The 13,599-nt window shown below is 36.9% G+C and overlaps 1 protein-coding gene across 1 annotated transcript in view; it reads left to right on the top strand.

The window, feature by feature from the left end:
* Positions 1–13,599, top strand: part of FANCL (FA complementation group L) — a 30,974-nt gene that overhangs the window by 13,770 nt on the left and 3,605 nt on the right. The window contains exons 7-8 of the mRNA XM_055725375.1: positions 4,143–4,211; positions 11,928–12,078. Coding sequence (XP_055581350.1) covers positions 4,143–4,211; positions 11,928–12,078 — 220 coding nt within the window. The remainder of the gene's footprint in view (positions 1–4,142; positions 4,212–11,927; positions 12,079–13,599) is intronic.

Genomic DNA, 13,599 nt, shown 5'->3' with positions numbered 1-13,599 from the left:
AGAAACTATGAAATGTCCAGGCTGTGTGGTGACAATTGTATGGTAATAGCTGTTGTTTTCAGAAAATCAGTCTAGTGGGGAAAAGTGGATCTGAAGGTGTCTAAATGTTGTTTGGGACTATCCTTGGTCGAGGCTCTGGAATAATAATCTTTAAGAGATGAGGAGTCGGCACGGTGTTGTAAGAATAAGTTTCACCTTTACAGACATCGTACATTCCTGTAAATACTGGGAGTTTTTTAGTTTTACATCAGACAAACTGATTTTACCTTAGGTGCCAAAAAAGAGCTTGTGGAAAAAGTGCTGTTTGGGAATTGAGGTTGCTACAGTAGATTTTAAAAAAGAATAATGCTATCCTACATGCACAGAGTAATGAATGCATAATTAATTTGCTAGTCAGTCCATTACTAAATACATCGATGGAAAAAATTGTTTATAAGGAGGCTGCTATCCTGTACTTAGCATGACACTGAAAATTAAGTGCAGCCTCTTGCCCCTAAGTATTTTTTTCTGGATTTTCGTGGTGACTGAAGTATTGTAACTATTTGGAAGTATAAAAGTGCAGAAAAAAAAATATTAAGTGCAATATCCATTTTTACCAAGCAGCTGCCATGGTCAAACCCTATTACACTTATGCATTGGCTGTTTCTGGTTAGGCCTTAACTTTTCATTGTTCTAAAAGGGGAATCGAGCTTATTGGGTTTGGTTCTTTTTAAAACTAGTGTATTTTCTTTATAAAATATCTGAAGGTGAGACTCCTAATAGCAGAAGAAAGCACTGTCTAACAAGTAAAGATATAGCATAATAAACGGACTAGATTATCCAACTTGTCTGTTGTAACAAGTAATCATCAATTTTATTTTTTTTCCCAAGTGATTTTAATGATGAAGGATCAATTGCTTGTCCTTTTTAAACCATGTGTGCATTTATACTTGCCACAAGAAAAAAATTATATGTGAAACATTGTTTTAGTGACATGTGGATTTGATTTTTCTTCATATGTATGTATCTAATACATTTGAAAAGACTTTGCTGAAGTATTTTTTGAAGGCATTTCTTTTGATAACCTGCTTTAATAAAAGTTTACCTTTGTTATGCTGTTTCTGTGATTAAGGTTAGTATGTGAGCTAAACCTCCTCCCCAACATACTGCTGGCTCTTACCTGTATTCTAGCGGATGGCTTTGTTCAGCCTTGTCCTCATGAATGCTCTACATAAGGCTGCCAAAAATGTTTTTGGGAAGAAACTCTTCAACAATTGATTTGGGAAATTCTTTTTCATGAGATTATCATGTGTATTCAGATAATCCCCTAAATGTTCCTCTGCTATCATTCTTAAAGTTTTGTGTGTATTTTGAGGACTTTTCCTTAATGCTGTCAATGTTGTCGAATGTTTCCGCTTGTTATCCTTGTCTTAATGTGCTTTGTGTTAGGAACTGTCCTTTCAAAACACTGGGTGTCTCTAAACGGCATTTGTGAAGTGTCTAGGAAACTTGGGGTGATCAATTTAAACCTGGAAGAACTGAAACTAGTTAAGGCATAGTTAGGTTTGTTAGCCAAATCACGTGCTACACAGTTTTGACTTTGGTAAATGATAAAGTTTAAACTTCATAAAAGGATACATTGTTCAATGCTCACATTAAATTTTGTGAAATAGTTTTCCAGTTTATTTGGTTGAAAATGCCTGGTCCAGAGATCTTTATCCGTTCTTTGTTTAAACAAACAACTAGAGAAGTTTTCTGAAAACAAAGCATGCATCTTTGCAAGTATAACAAACACAATGGGTTTCATTTATCAGATTTCATTTTGTATTGCATGTGAAATGGGTTGGGTGCTTGTCATTTCAGATCCCAAGAATTCAAATAGGCCACTGCAAGAATTTGCATGCCATGTAGTAGTAATCAAGGTGCTATTATCTGAATGATTTGGCAAGGGTTATGAAAATATTTTTTCTAGGTAAAGATAGCTGCATGCGCAAAGATACAAATATTTCATTTAATGCTTGCTTAAATTGTTCTAAATAATAGGATAATGTATTGCATATACATTTGAATGTAACTAATAACACGTGATATCATTGATATGCTCTGGAATAGTGTTTTAAAATACTGTCTCCTGGGGAATCACTCACCTTTTATTTGTATAGGATTTCACTGCGCAAGGTCTAAAAACATTACGTACATATGTATAGAATCATTGTTGCATAGTTCTTGGCAATTATCTGGTGCACAGTACAATACTGGGGTCTAAAGAAAATTTGACTAAAAATGAAGGGGAAAAGTGCTGTAGGTTTTTTGGTTTGGGGGTGGGGATGGGGGTTAAGTAATACAAAGTTAGTAGAATCTGTTTGCAAGCACTTATTCCAAGGCATTCTACAAAAGGCTGCATAAAATGAATTTACTTACCAAGAAAGTAAACATATAATTGGCTAGTGCTGTTGGGATTTAAATGAGGTAGTCCTAAAACCAGTCCTATGGAAAAATTGTTCTGACTTAGTTTGTTCTAGGCATACTTTTATACACTGAAAACAGGTTTGCGTCTATGCAAGCATTGAAGTATTTAATGAAAAATAATACTTACAATACAAAACCAATAGCACTACAATGCCTACAGTACACGAACAGTAACACTATAATAAAAGAAATCATAACAGCTTTTGTGGATGTACATTTGTAAGTTGTAAATGCCTCCTGTCCAAATTAGTTGCTTCCCTTCTCTTGGTCTGTCACTGTTACTTGTCTTCCACCAAATTGATAAAATGGTGAAGCACAAGATACTCAAGTTGTAGGAGTTGCCTTCAGAAATTGGATACCTACAGAAACCACAAATGAAAGCAAATTAAAAGGCAAGTTGAAACAAATTTATGTGAAATCCATTAATCCACTAGATCATTATTAAAATCAGAGCAATGAAGAATGGGTACGCTAGGGAAGCTGTATCTCTTTTTTGCTCTTTGCCATAGAGAACAATTTGAAACTAATTACTGTAGAATTACATTTTACATAAATAAAGACACATTTCAAAAATTCTTATCAATTGGTTGACAGACATTTGATAGGTAGGGACAGTGTCTGTGTCTTCTGTGTCTAGAGGTTTACATTGGATGGAGAATGGTTATGGGAAGCAGCACAGCTAAACTTCTACTTTGTCTATAGCTCTTTTTAATTCTGTGAGGAAGCTGGGACTTTTTTTTGTATGTCTCCCCAAATAAGACTGTGTGTAACATTTTCTTGTGTTGGCAGTTGATACAATAATAATATAATTTCTATAACTGCTGTGTACATCACTGTTAGAATTTGAAAGGTTGCATAGGACTAAAGGAGGCAGATTCTCAGGTGAATAAAATTTTGGATAGGTGCTCTTAAAAAACATACAGTTCATTTGTAATTAGATGTTTCTTTCCGTTTCTACTTTATTTTTCAGAAAATACAGTTTTTTTCCACAGATCTCATATTGGGTGCTAAACAGCAAAAGATTTACAAGTGTAATGAATAGTCAGTGGTTATCTTTTGAGTTCTCAAACTTTTATAACTTCAGTTTCCTTAATACAGCTGGTTTTTTCTTTTCCTTGTTGGTACCTTTTCATTCGGGGCAGGGAGTTGTTTTAATTTTGCGCGTGTGTTCATTCATCTCTTTCTAAATAGTTATGTACTTTGATTACTTCCTCTTTCAAAAAACAAAAAAATGTTGCCAATCAGAGCAAATAGTCTGGTTTAAATGAAAATTAGTTCTTGACTCATGAAGGGTTTATTGGAATTTTTTTTGTTTTTAATAGTTTTTAAACTTTCCTATTCAGTACAGGTAACTGAGGAGAAATAGTTTTAAAATATTTGTTGGTTTTTTGTCTTAAGTTCTTTTTTAATGTGTCTTTGTTAACACTGAACACAGAAAACTGATTTTCTTGCCTTTACTAAAATTTGATATATAAGAACTCTTTACAGTAGATTTCTTCTTTAAATGATAATTAACATTCATAACTATTTATGAAAATGCTTTACATAGTGTTTCCTCTAAGAGCCAAGTTCTCAAGATGCTTGAAGTGCTCGTATTTCGTTATCAAATTTGGCAGCTGAGTATTGGTCTGATTTCAAATTATTTAAAAAAAATAAAAAGAAAAGAAAAACTGTATTTCCTTTCTTTTTCTCAGTATCCATCAGAACCACCGGATTGCCTTGTGGATTTTCCTGTTCAGTTTGCTATTTCTTGGATGCCACAGGTAAACTGCTGTACTATACATCTTTTTTTAATAACTAGAGATACCTGTGCAATACGAAGGTGGTAATGAGGGGTTGGACTTCTATTTATTAACTCCAACTTTTTTCCCCTCTGTGCATTTTACTGTTACACGTGCTTAAGTAAACGTTATGATGAAGTTTTAAATATTTTCCTTCACATATAGATAGACTTTGCGTGTTGTATGCTTTGCAGTCATACTGGCTGTTTTTTTCTTAAGCTGTTCATACAGCTGAAATATCTTTTAGAATTATATTGGGAAAATAAATGCATGAGAAATGATTATCTAACAGAAAAGAAGCACTCTCTAAAGTTGACAGACACAAAAAAAAAAAGAGGTCTCCCCTAGATGGTTATCATGTATAGTTTTCATAACAAAACTTCTGTGGTTACAATTAAAAGAACAACAGGAAAGAATGTAATTCTGATTTTCTAGTTTAACTGGTATTGTTAATAGAAAGAACTAAGAGCCGTTGTCTTTTTTTCAGTCTCTTGCATTATTTCATGTATCTTTTTTTTTTCCTTAATAGAGCATGTGTACTTGATTAAATGGATTTAAATGTGACCACTTAGATGTAAGTTAATTTGAATTGTCTCTAGAAAATAGTTGATGTTTAATTTCATTTAATTCAGGAAAATAGATTTTACATAAATGATTGCATTTCATAATTCTAACTCTCGCGAGGATTTCTACCCATCAATAAAGCCTGTCTTTGCGATACTAAATTTACATAGGGAACGTGGCTGAAAGGTTGCAGCAGAAGGATTTTAAGACAGACGCATGATTTTGACTGCAAAGCTCAGGGTTCTGTGTGTCACCCTAGATCCTATAATATGAGATCATGAGGAAATAACTGCAAGAATGGACCACTGGAAATGAAAAATATATTTAGTATCACATGAAATTTTCAGTTTTGATCCTCTGGTATGGTTTGGAACAATTTGAACAGATACTGTTTCTCCCTTAAATTAACTGGTTTCCATATACTACAGTCAGGATTTCAAGTACTGTTTCTAACCTCAAACTTTATGCATAATTTTAATAGTATTTTCTTAATTTTACAGCCTTGCAATTTCTGTTGCCTCAAATTAACAACATTTCAAATATCCTTGACAGTCATTGCTTTTCTGTGTTTACTGTTAGTAATTTTATAGCTACTAGCTAGACTTATGTTTTAATAAAACGTTCTTGAAAAACATGCTGTGAATCAGCTGCCTTTGACAAGTTAAAGATGGGAGCGAATTTATTAATATTGACACTACAACCAAGTTAAAAAATTACTATTAAAAATATGACATTCTTAAAACATTTTTACATTTAGAATTACCTATGGACTGTTTGAAAACATGAACAATAGACATTTGGTTGTAACGGAAAACCTTGTTTTGAAATCATGTGATACTAATTCTAGCTGTAATACTGAACCAAATACCAGCAACTTGTGTGTTGTGCTCACAGAAATGCTTTAGTTGTACAGTCTTTTTTGAAAATGGACCTTATCTGTGTGGGTGACATGAACCTAACACTTCTGGGTAAAACTGTGTGTAGTGATTCTGCAAATTGTGTTTATTATGAAAATGCATGGAAAGCACTGCAGTGAGCAGCCTTCATGCCGTGGTAAAATAGGGGTTAAGCTTCGATCATGCTGAAGCACCACTGGTAGCGGAATTTAGCAGGTCCTAAAGTGGTTGAAAATTTTGGTTCATAAAAGGGAAAAAGAACATGCTGTACCTATTTTCTAGTAAAATAACATGAAGTTTTCATACTGACAGGTCTTGAATTTTAATATTTGCTGGTCATTTTTAGTGTAGAAACTGACAAGGCTTAACTAAATGTGCACAGTTGCACTATTAGAATATAAAATCCTATGCAAGAAAATATGAATAGATTTCAGGTGATTGTATTTTTTTTATTTCCCCCACCCCCATGTGTGTGCTGTTGCCTATTTCAGTGCTCATGGACTTTAAACTTGAGGGGTTGTTGGGCTGTTGTGTTGGTTCCCCCCCTTCCCCCCCCACCCCCCCCGGTATAATAATAGACATGGCTTTATGGCATCCATATTAAAAATGGGTAATTTTCCTTATGGTCCCTGTCTTCCTGCTGGGTTGATAATGTTTTGATGTATTTTTCTTTTGCTCTGATGAGAGGTCTGCTGCTGCTGCTCTGACATATTCATTTGGATGAATAATTATAACTTGCACAATGTCAAGCTGAAGATGGTAGGGTTTTGTGCGTCATGACAAGCCTAGTAGCCAGTGCAGGTGTCTCACAGCATGATCAGCAACAGCCAGTGTATTCTGGCTCAGAGGAGACATTTTAGAGTAGTAAGAAATCAGCACCAAGGGCAATGCTGCTGCTGCTGCTGCTACTGTTACAAGTGCCAAATAAATGCAGAGTGCTTCTCAATGACAAGTGCAAGAACATCTACTTATTTCGGTTATATTCTTTTTCTAAATAACCAGATAAATGTGCTGTCTCCACATTTTAGCATACACTGTAAGTATAGTTCTGTCGTTTCAGTGCATCTATTCTGCTGCCCTCGCATCAGGGTATTGTTTCTGTGCTGACCACTGCCCACCTGGTTGGCTACATGAAGGTCATGAGAGTGGAAATTAATGACTAATGAGGTCATGCAGCCAGCCAACAATGAAACAGTAGTACAAGATTTAGAAGATACAGTGGTATGAATGAGATTATTCTTTAGTTATTTTGATGAAAACACAATAAAATGCATCATAATTGTGCTTTTTCTTAGAGCTTCACAGACACCAGCTTTATATGCATCTATAAATACAAAAAATGGAGGTGGTTGACAAGACACTTTATAAAGATTTCAGAGTGTTGTGTCTCAGTTTGATTTGTGCTAAGGAGGGGGAGAATTGTTAGAGTACTCTTCATGACAAATAAACAGTTTCTAAACAAATCTAAAGAATCATAAATTATTTAGGTGATACAGGTGATCCATTTTCCATCTTAACAACTATACGCTTTATTAAATTGTGTTCTGTCTACAAATTCATAAAGGGCAAGCACATAACTGCACCTAGAATTTAGGCTGCTGTACCTTTTCCATTAGGATGCTTTTCAGTTGTGTTAAGTTGGGTTAAGCAAATTCTTTGGTTTTTTTTTAAAGGAAAAAAACCTGATCTTTCATCAGTTGTGCTGTATTTACCTTAATTAGAACTTTCTTACTACTGTTCAATTAATATTTAGTTCATCCAGGATTTAGGGCAGGTGTTTGAAATTTGGCAGAACAGCAATATAGGCATGTAGCACTTCTTCAAAGTAACTGGAAGGTTTCATGGATTTTATGGCAGGCACCGACAGACTTAGGACTTCATTCTTCCCAGCCTCTATGGCTCTAGAAATAAGAACCAGGAGTAGAGTGACTTTTTTTTTCCATTCCTTCTTATATCTTTAATTGAAGGAAAGAGTGTATGGGTAATAGGGCTGAAATCGGGGAAAGTGTTTGAACTAGAATAAAGTAAAAAAAAAAAGGGGGGAAGAATTGGCCTGAGGAGCTACCAGTGATGAGACAGAGATGAGGGTGTGGAGGATAGAAATGGAAACACAAGTTGCAAAACTACACGAGAGTCTTTCCTGGTAGAAGAGAAGGTATGTGCCACTAGGAAATGGGTAGGTCCAGAATATCTGATTTTCACAGACTGAAGTGTGTGCTTCATCTCCTACCAGTGTTGAAATGAATGGAGGATACATAGTCTGGTAGCACAAAGGTAATGTTCGGGTCAAAGTTTTCTAAAACTTCCGGAGAATCACCGAAGTTGATATGTTTACATGTCTGTCATGTCTGTTTCCTGTAAAATAACCAATTTAACCCAGTCTCTACACACACCTGTTTCGGAAGTTAAGATCACAGAATCATGCCCTGCAAATTAACATTTCCTTGCTGTTCAGTCCAAAGGAGACTGTTGGTATAGCTTGTATCAGTGTATGTCAGGTGTTTGCCACGTAGAGCCTTGAACAACTAGGACTTTGAGGCTGAATATATGCTTTGTTGAGAGAGAGAACAGTGCCAGAAGTCACTTACAGTGACTTTCACAAGTCATTCCTAAGTAGTCTGTTTTCTACACTCACAACTTGAAATCTGAAAGATCTGGAGAAATGTTTAGTGTTTAAAGCTTTAACTATGGTCACAGGAGGTGATGCTCTGATGAAAACAGTCCTCTAGCCAGATGAAAGGATCGCAAGCTGAGTATCCCAAACTAACATTTTCTCTTGTTTTTCCATATGAAAACTCAGAGTGAGGCCATCTATTCTGAAAATATATTTTGATGATAAGCTCAATAATATTTTTGGGCTGCTCAGTTGCGGTGGTGGTCATTATAGAGAGCTGAAGGGAATGGGATCATTAAATCATGCAGCGTAGCTCTGTCAAAAACTTACCAAGCTCCCACTTGCAAGTAGTGAGGTGACCGGGCAGTGTCAGGTGTTCTCGGACCTCAGGCTGTAAGGGACAGCAAGTGAGCTCCAACTGCTGACTTCGTAGGAACTCAGATTTGATGGGTCCTTTAACGAGCCTGAGCTCTAGGTCTAATCTCCTACGGCTGCTGTAGTGTAGATAATAGTAGTTAAGAATCACATCTCCTCTTACACTGCTTTGCTAGTCTAAACCAGTAAAAGTTTTTTGGCCTTGTCTAATGGTAGACTCCCCATTCCTCATCTTAGAAGCTTCTGTCGCAGCTGTGGTTGGTCTGCTTGAGGAGGTCTGGTCAGAATCATGCGCAGTGTTTCAGGTCGGACCGCGCCCTCCCTGCTGCCTCCTGCACAAGATCAAGTTAGAAAAGACTGTGGTTCCCAGCTCAAAACCCCCGCGTTAAAGTGCTGTGACTACTCTAGTCCTAGCATTTCCTTACCTCGTTACTACTCGTATGGGCAGCTGATGTCGCGGTCTTCAGTAGTCGGAAATAAAATGCAAGGTTCATATTATATGTTAAAAACACCTTCATTTTGTTTTAGGTTGTTGTGAAGGATTAAATGGACACAGTGGTCTTTGGTTTTATAATGTGTGGTTTTTTTCTGATGAGCATGGAAACCTAACGGATACAGAGGATGGAGTAACCGGTTTGGTTTTGCAAGTGCTGTTTAGAGTCAAGGCAGCCAGCGATAAGATCCAGGACTACGAACATCTTCTTTTCCAAAGAATCATTGGCATATTTCATGCAAATTCTAACGCATTTGTACCAAAGTGATCAAGAAACAAAGAGTTTGTGCTGTTTGACATTGTTAGCAACTATCTGGGTGTAGCGTAGACAAACAAAAAAAGCATGACGGCAGTCTTTTAGAGAAGTGTTGGGCAATGACCAAAAATTAGTTGGTTATTAAAATAAAAAGGGATGTTATAGTTTCCATGGTTTGCATGACAAGCATGCGGTGTATGTAAATAGCTAGAGATGCATTTATGTATATAGCAGGAGACAGCTGGCAACATCAGTGAAGCATGCAAATAAGATCAAATGAACAGTACGTTTAAAAAAAAAAAAGATTTAACTACCTTTTTAAGGAACATCATTGAAAAATTACAATTAGTATTAAAATTAATTGGATTTTAAAACTTATCTGTGGGTTATAATCCCTTGATGTTTCTTTTTTCTAGTGAAACCCTTTGAATTCCCGGAAGATAAAGATAAAAATGATTATTAGAGGATTTATCTGTATGTGATATAGAAAAATGTAAAAAATCAAAATGGAAAGCAACTGTTGCAAGTACCAGAAAATTATGCTATTAATTTAAGTGTCATCAGAGCACAAAAGATCACATTTCAGGACTGTGTGGAAATTATTAAAATACTGGAAATAATAGTACTTAAGATGAAGATATTATACTCTAAGATGTGGTTAAGTGACTGACACTATTATATCACTTCAGGTATTATGAAAGTAACAAAATGCTTTTAAAGATAATAAGCGTTACATTTTGAGATTGGCAGTATTCACACTTTTCTGCTTAAGTGCTTTCCTACTTTAATATAATCTAATAACAGCGGGGAAAAGGTAGCATTTTATTTCTGAGCTACACTGTTTCTTTCTAAAATACGTATGCGTAAAATGTAAAAACTTATTACATGTAAAAATCATGTTTCTTCATCTGAGAATGTTAATGTAATTTGCTTCTTTTTGTCCAGGTGAGGAGGAAGGAACATAATTACTAAACATTAGAGGAAACCATTCCACATGTATTTCGTGTTATTTACAGAAAAATGCCTCTTGAAGAAGTGAACCTTCTTAAGGAAGGTTTTTCTTTTCGATCCCAAGAACTTGTTCCTGGGCCAAAAGATACCTGAAACCTGGCCCGTGTTACATCTTTCTTTGTTTTTCAAAGCGTACTTCACAATCTCTTTATCCGAACTGAAGTCTGGTTAGTTCTCTCCTGTCTGTCCTGCTTTTGACTCATGCATTTAATTATTCAGTTGTGTTCTGCGGAAATGATTTCAGAGTACCCTTTGGTGCTCCCAAATGATTCCTCTTCTTCCACTCGTGAGTTTCCTGTTGCTGAACAATTTGAGCAAGCAAGTTATGAGAAAGTCTCCAAAACTCTTCTCCCCCGGCCCCCTTTGGTCTCCCTTCGCTGCCGCCTTTGTGGTTTCTTCACACCTTCACTTTTTTCCTGCCATAGATCACTCCTCCCCACGAAGCCCTGTTCTGACTGCTCCGTATTCTCCTACTTGGCTGTTCATGACACTTCCCAGTTCCTCCACCGATTCCCTCTTGGGTCAGGCCCAAAGCCCCTGTGGGGCGCTACTCCAGACAGAACTGGCCTCTCTCCTTTTCGTGCATTCTCCATTTTCTTTTGGTTCCCTACATTTGTGTTTTGTACCCTCTGGACATCTGCATGTGGAAGGGCTTTAACTTGACTGCTGACTCTTTTCTCTACTTGAACTAGTCTTTCCCTGTAGAACTAGTAACTTATTTTGTGCTCACAGATGATTTTAAAAAGACTTCTTTTGCGTTGCTGTTCTGTATGTTGTCCTGTATAATGAAAGATTTTTTCTGATTCCATCTAATCCACTCTCAAATACTGAAATCCCTTGAGTGTAATCCTCTGATTATTAGATGGCTTCTCCTTCTCTTGCGGTATTTGCATGGTTTGAAATCTAATGTTAAGTACCTGTTTTTATACTGCTCAATTTTGAGATAATTATGGCATGTGGTAGGCTATCTTTCTTTAGAGTTGTTAAAAAATAAATAAGCTACTTTAGTTATGTGGATATTTCTGTGTATTTGTATTTGGTGCCACTGCCGTGGGGCTCAGCCAAAGTAGAGACAAAATCTTAAAATGTTAGAAGTTTGATAGTAGATAAATGATTTTTCCTTTCATTTTACAGTAGTTGTTACAAGTTACAATGCAGGTTAATAATTGTTACCAGTTTTCAGGGAAGTTTTCTGAAAAGGAGTATATAAAACACCATCAAACGCAGGTATGATGTACGTATATCACAACATGTTAGAACTATCAGGATTAAGAGTACTTATTTGTACTCTGCGTGTAGCTATTCTCTCGTTGGGTTGCTTCAGTGGAAAACCCCTGAGGTTCAATGTTTTAAGCTACTGTGATGCAATCGGATACTAGATTTTAACGCTGCCTATATCACATTGTATCACCTAGTTTGTTTTTTAAATATTCTGTGTGTCTGTAGGTGGAAACTATATGAAATTTGTTTAAACTTCTTCTTTTCTTAGAACTCCTTAGTAGACATTTATAATCAATTCCTGGTGGCATTAGAATCGCTGAAAGAATTCTGGGATGCCATGGATGAAATTGATGAGAAGACATGGGTGCTTGAGCCAGAAAATCCCACCCGGAGCGCTACAAAAAGAAGAATCGCAATAGGTATGAAGAGATTTGAAGGAACACCGTGGATTTGAGAAGCAGAACCAAGGGTGCTAAAACAGCTTTGCTTATCTAATCAGATGGTGCTTGTTGCAGTTAGGAAAACGAAAGGTAGCACTGAAAACCAACAAGACGCAACTCTCTTACTTCGTGTATTTATTTTATTTTTTTTGCGTATATTTTGTGTATCCTCAGAATACTCAGCCTGTTTAGAAAATCAGTTACAACTTTGTGGTGTTCCAGAAAATTGAAGTTGCTGCAGGCAGTTTTTGTGTATTTCTGAACATGTGACTGTCATGAGGACTTGCATAGTAACTCTAGAGAGATCAGTATTTGTAAGAACTCAGCTTAGATGAAGCACTTATCTCCTTCACAAATTCCGGATTTTTTAACAGAGTATTGCTTTAGATTGATCCGGTCCTGGAAGAGTGAAAGGAATGTTAGAGTACAGTCAAAAGTGAGAAGAAAAGGGGGTTAAAAGAGGCAGGTGGAAAGGACAGAGAAATTAAGAGAAGAGAGGAAATTAGAGGCTTACAGTGTTAACCGTCTGAAAAAGTACCTAATTCATACGCTGACGTCTGGCATTTTAAGGTCTTAATATATGTAGGGTGAGGAGTCTTGTAATGGTAAAGGAGCAGCTTGCCCCTGTCAGAGGTCAGAAATGCGGGGAACTGTTATCTTTGAGAGAGGAGTTCTGATTTGTAGCTTAAATCCTAAATACCAACAGCGTAATTGCAGAAGTGGGCAAATGTGCAGGGGACCAAAGCAGAGCAGTTGTCCCCAAAACCTGCGGAAGGGCTGATCACCTGCAGAGGGAGGCAGGAAAGGAGCTGGTGGTGCTGAGGCTGCTCCCTCTGCCCCCTTGGCTGGGGTGGAGGGAGGGACAGGACAGAAAAGGTTCAGCAACTGGCTAAAATGCCGTGGGTTGGACAACGCTGCTTTTGTGTGTGTGTCTGCAGTCAGGATGGCTTTGTCTTGGTCCTGCTGCACTTTGACACAGGCCAATGAAAAGGAAAGAAAAGCCTCAAAAAGCGCCTCACATTAGTTCAGGGGAGGGCAGCCCTGGGCTTTGAGCCCTTTGTTGTCGGTCACAGACAATCTTCGGTTATGACAAAACTTTGATTTCATTCATTCCAGTTTCTTCGAGGAGGGAAAGCCTAACGTACCTCTTAATTACAAAAAGTGTTGGGTATCGCCTGGTTTTGCTGCCAGGTTTTTAACGTACATCCAGAGCAGTTTTGAGCTGTTTACCCCTGATGAAGGGCAGACTTTAGGGGGATGATGGGATGCTTTGCAGAAGGAAATTATTTGCTATTTCAAGAATAATGCCACTGCTCGCTCAGTCCAGGAGCATGCTGTGGAGGGGACTTTGACATCTTAATATTGTCTTTATGCTTCTCTTTTTGACTGCAAAAGGCAATGAGGAATTAGTAACAATTGATCTCTACTACCTTTAAAATTTTGCTAGGATTTCAAATGGATTACATCATCTAGCTTGAGTTTGATTGTTCAGAAATAAGT

Source organism: Falco cherrug, chromosome 13 (genome assembly GCF_023634085.1).
Source record: "Falco cherrug isolate bFalChe1 chromosome 13, bFalChe1.pri, whole genome shotgun sequence".
Classification (NCBI taxonomy): Eukaryota; Metazoa; Chordata; class Aves; order Falconiformes; family Falconidae; genus Falco; species Falco cherrug.
Note: the sequence above shows the minus strand (reverse complement) of the source record. Positions and strands in the feature narration are given on the sequence as shown.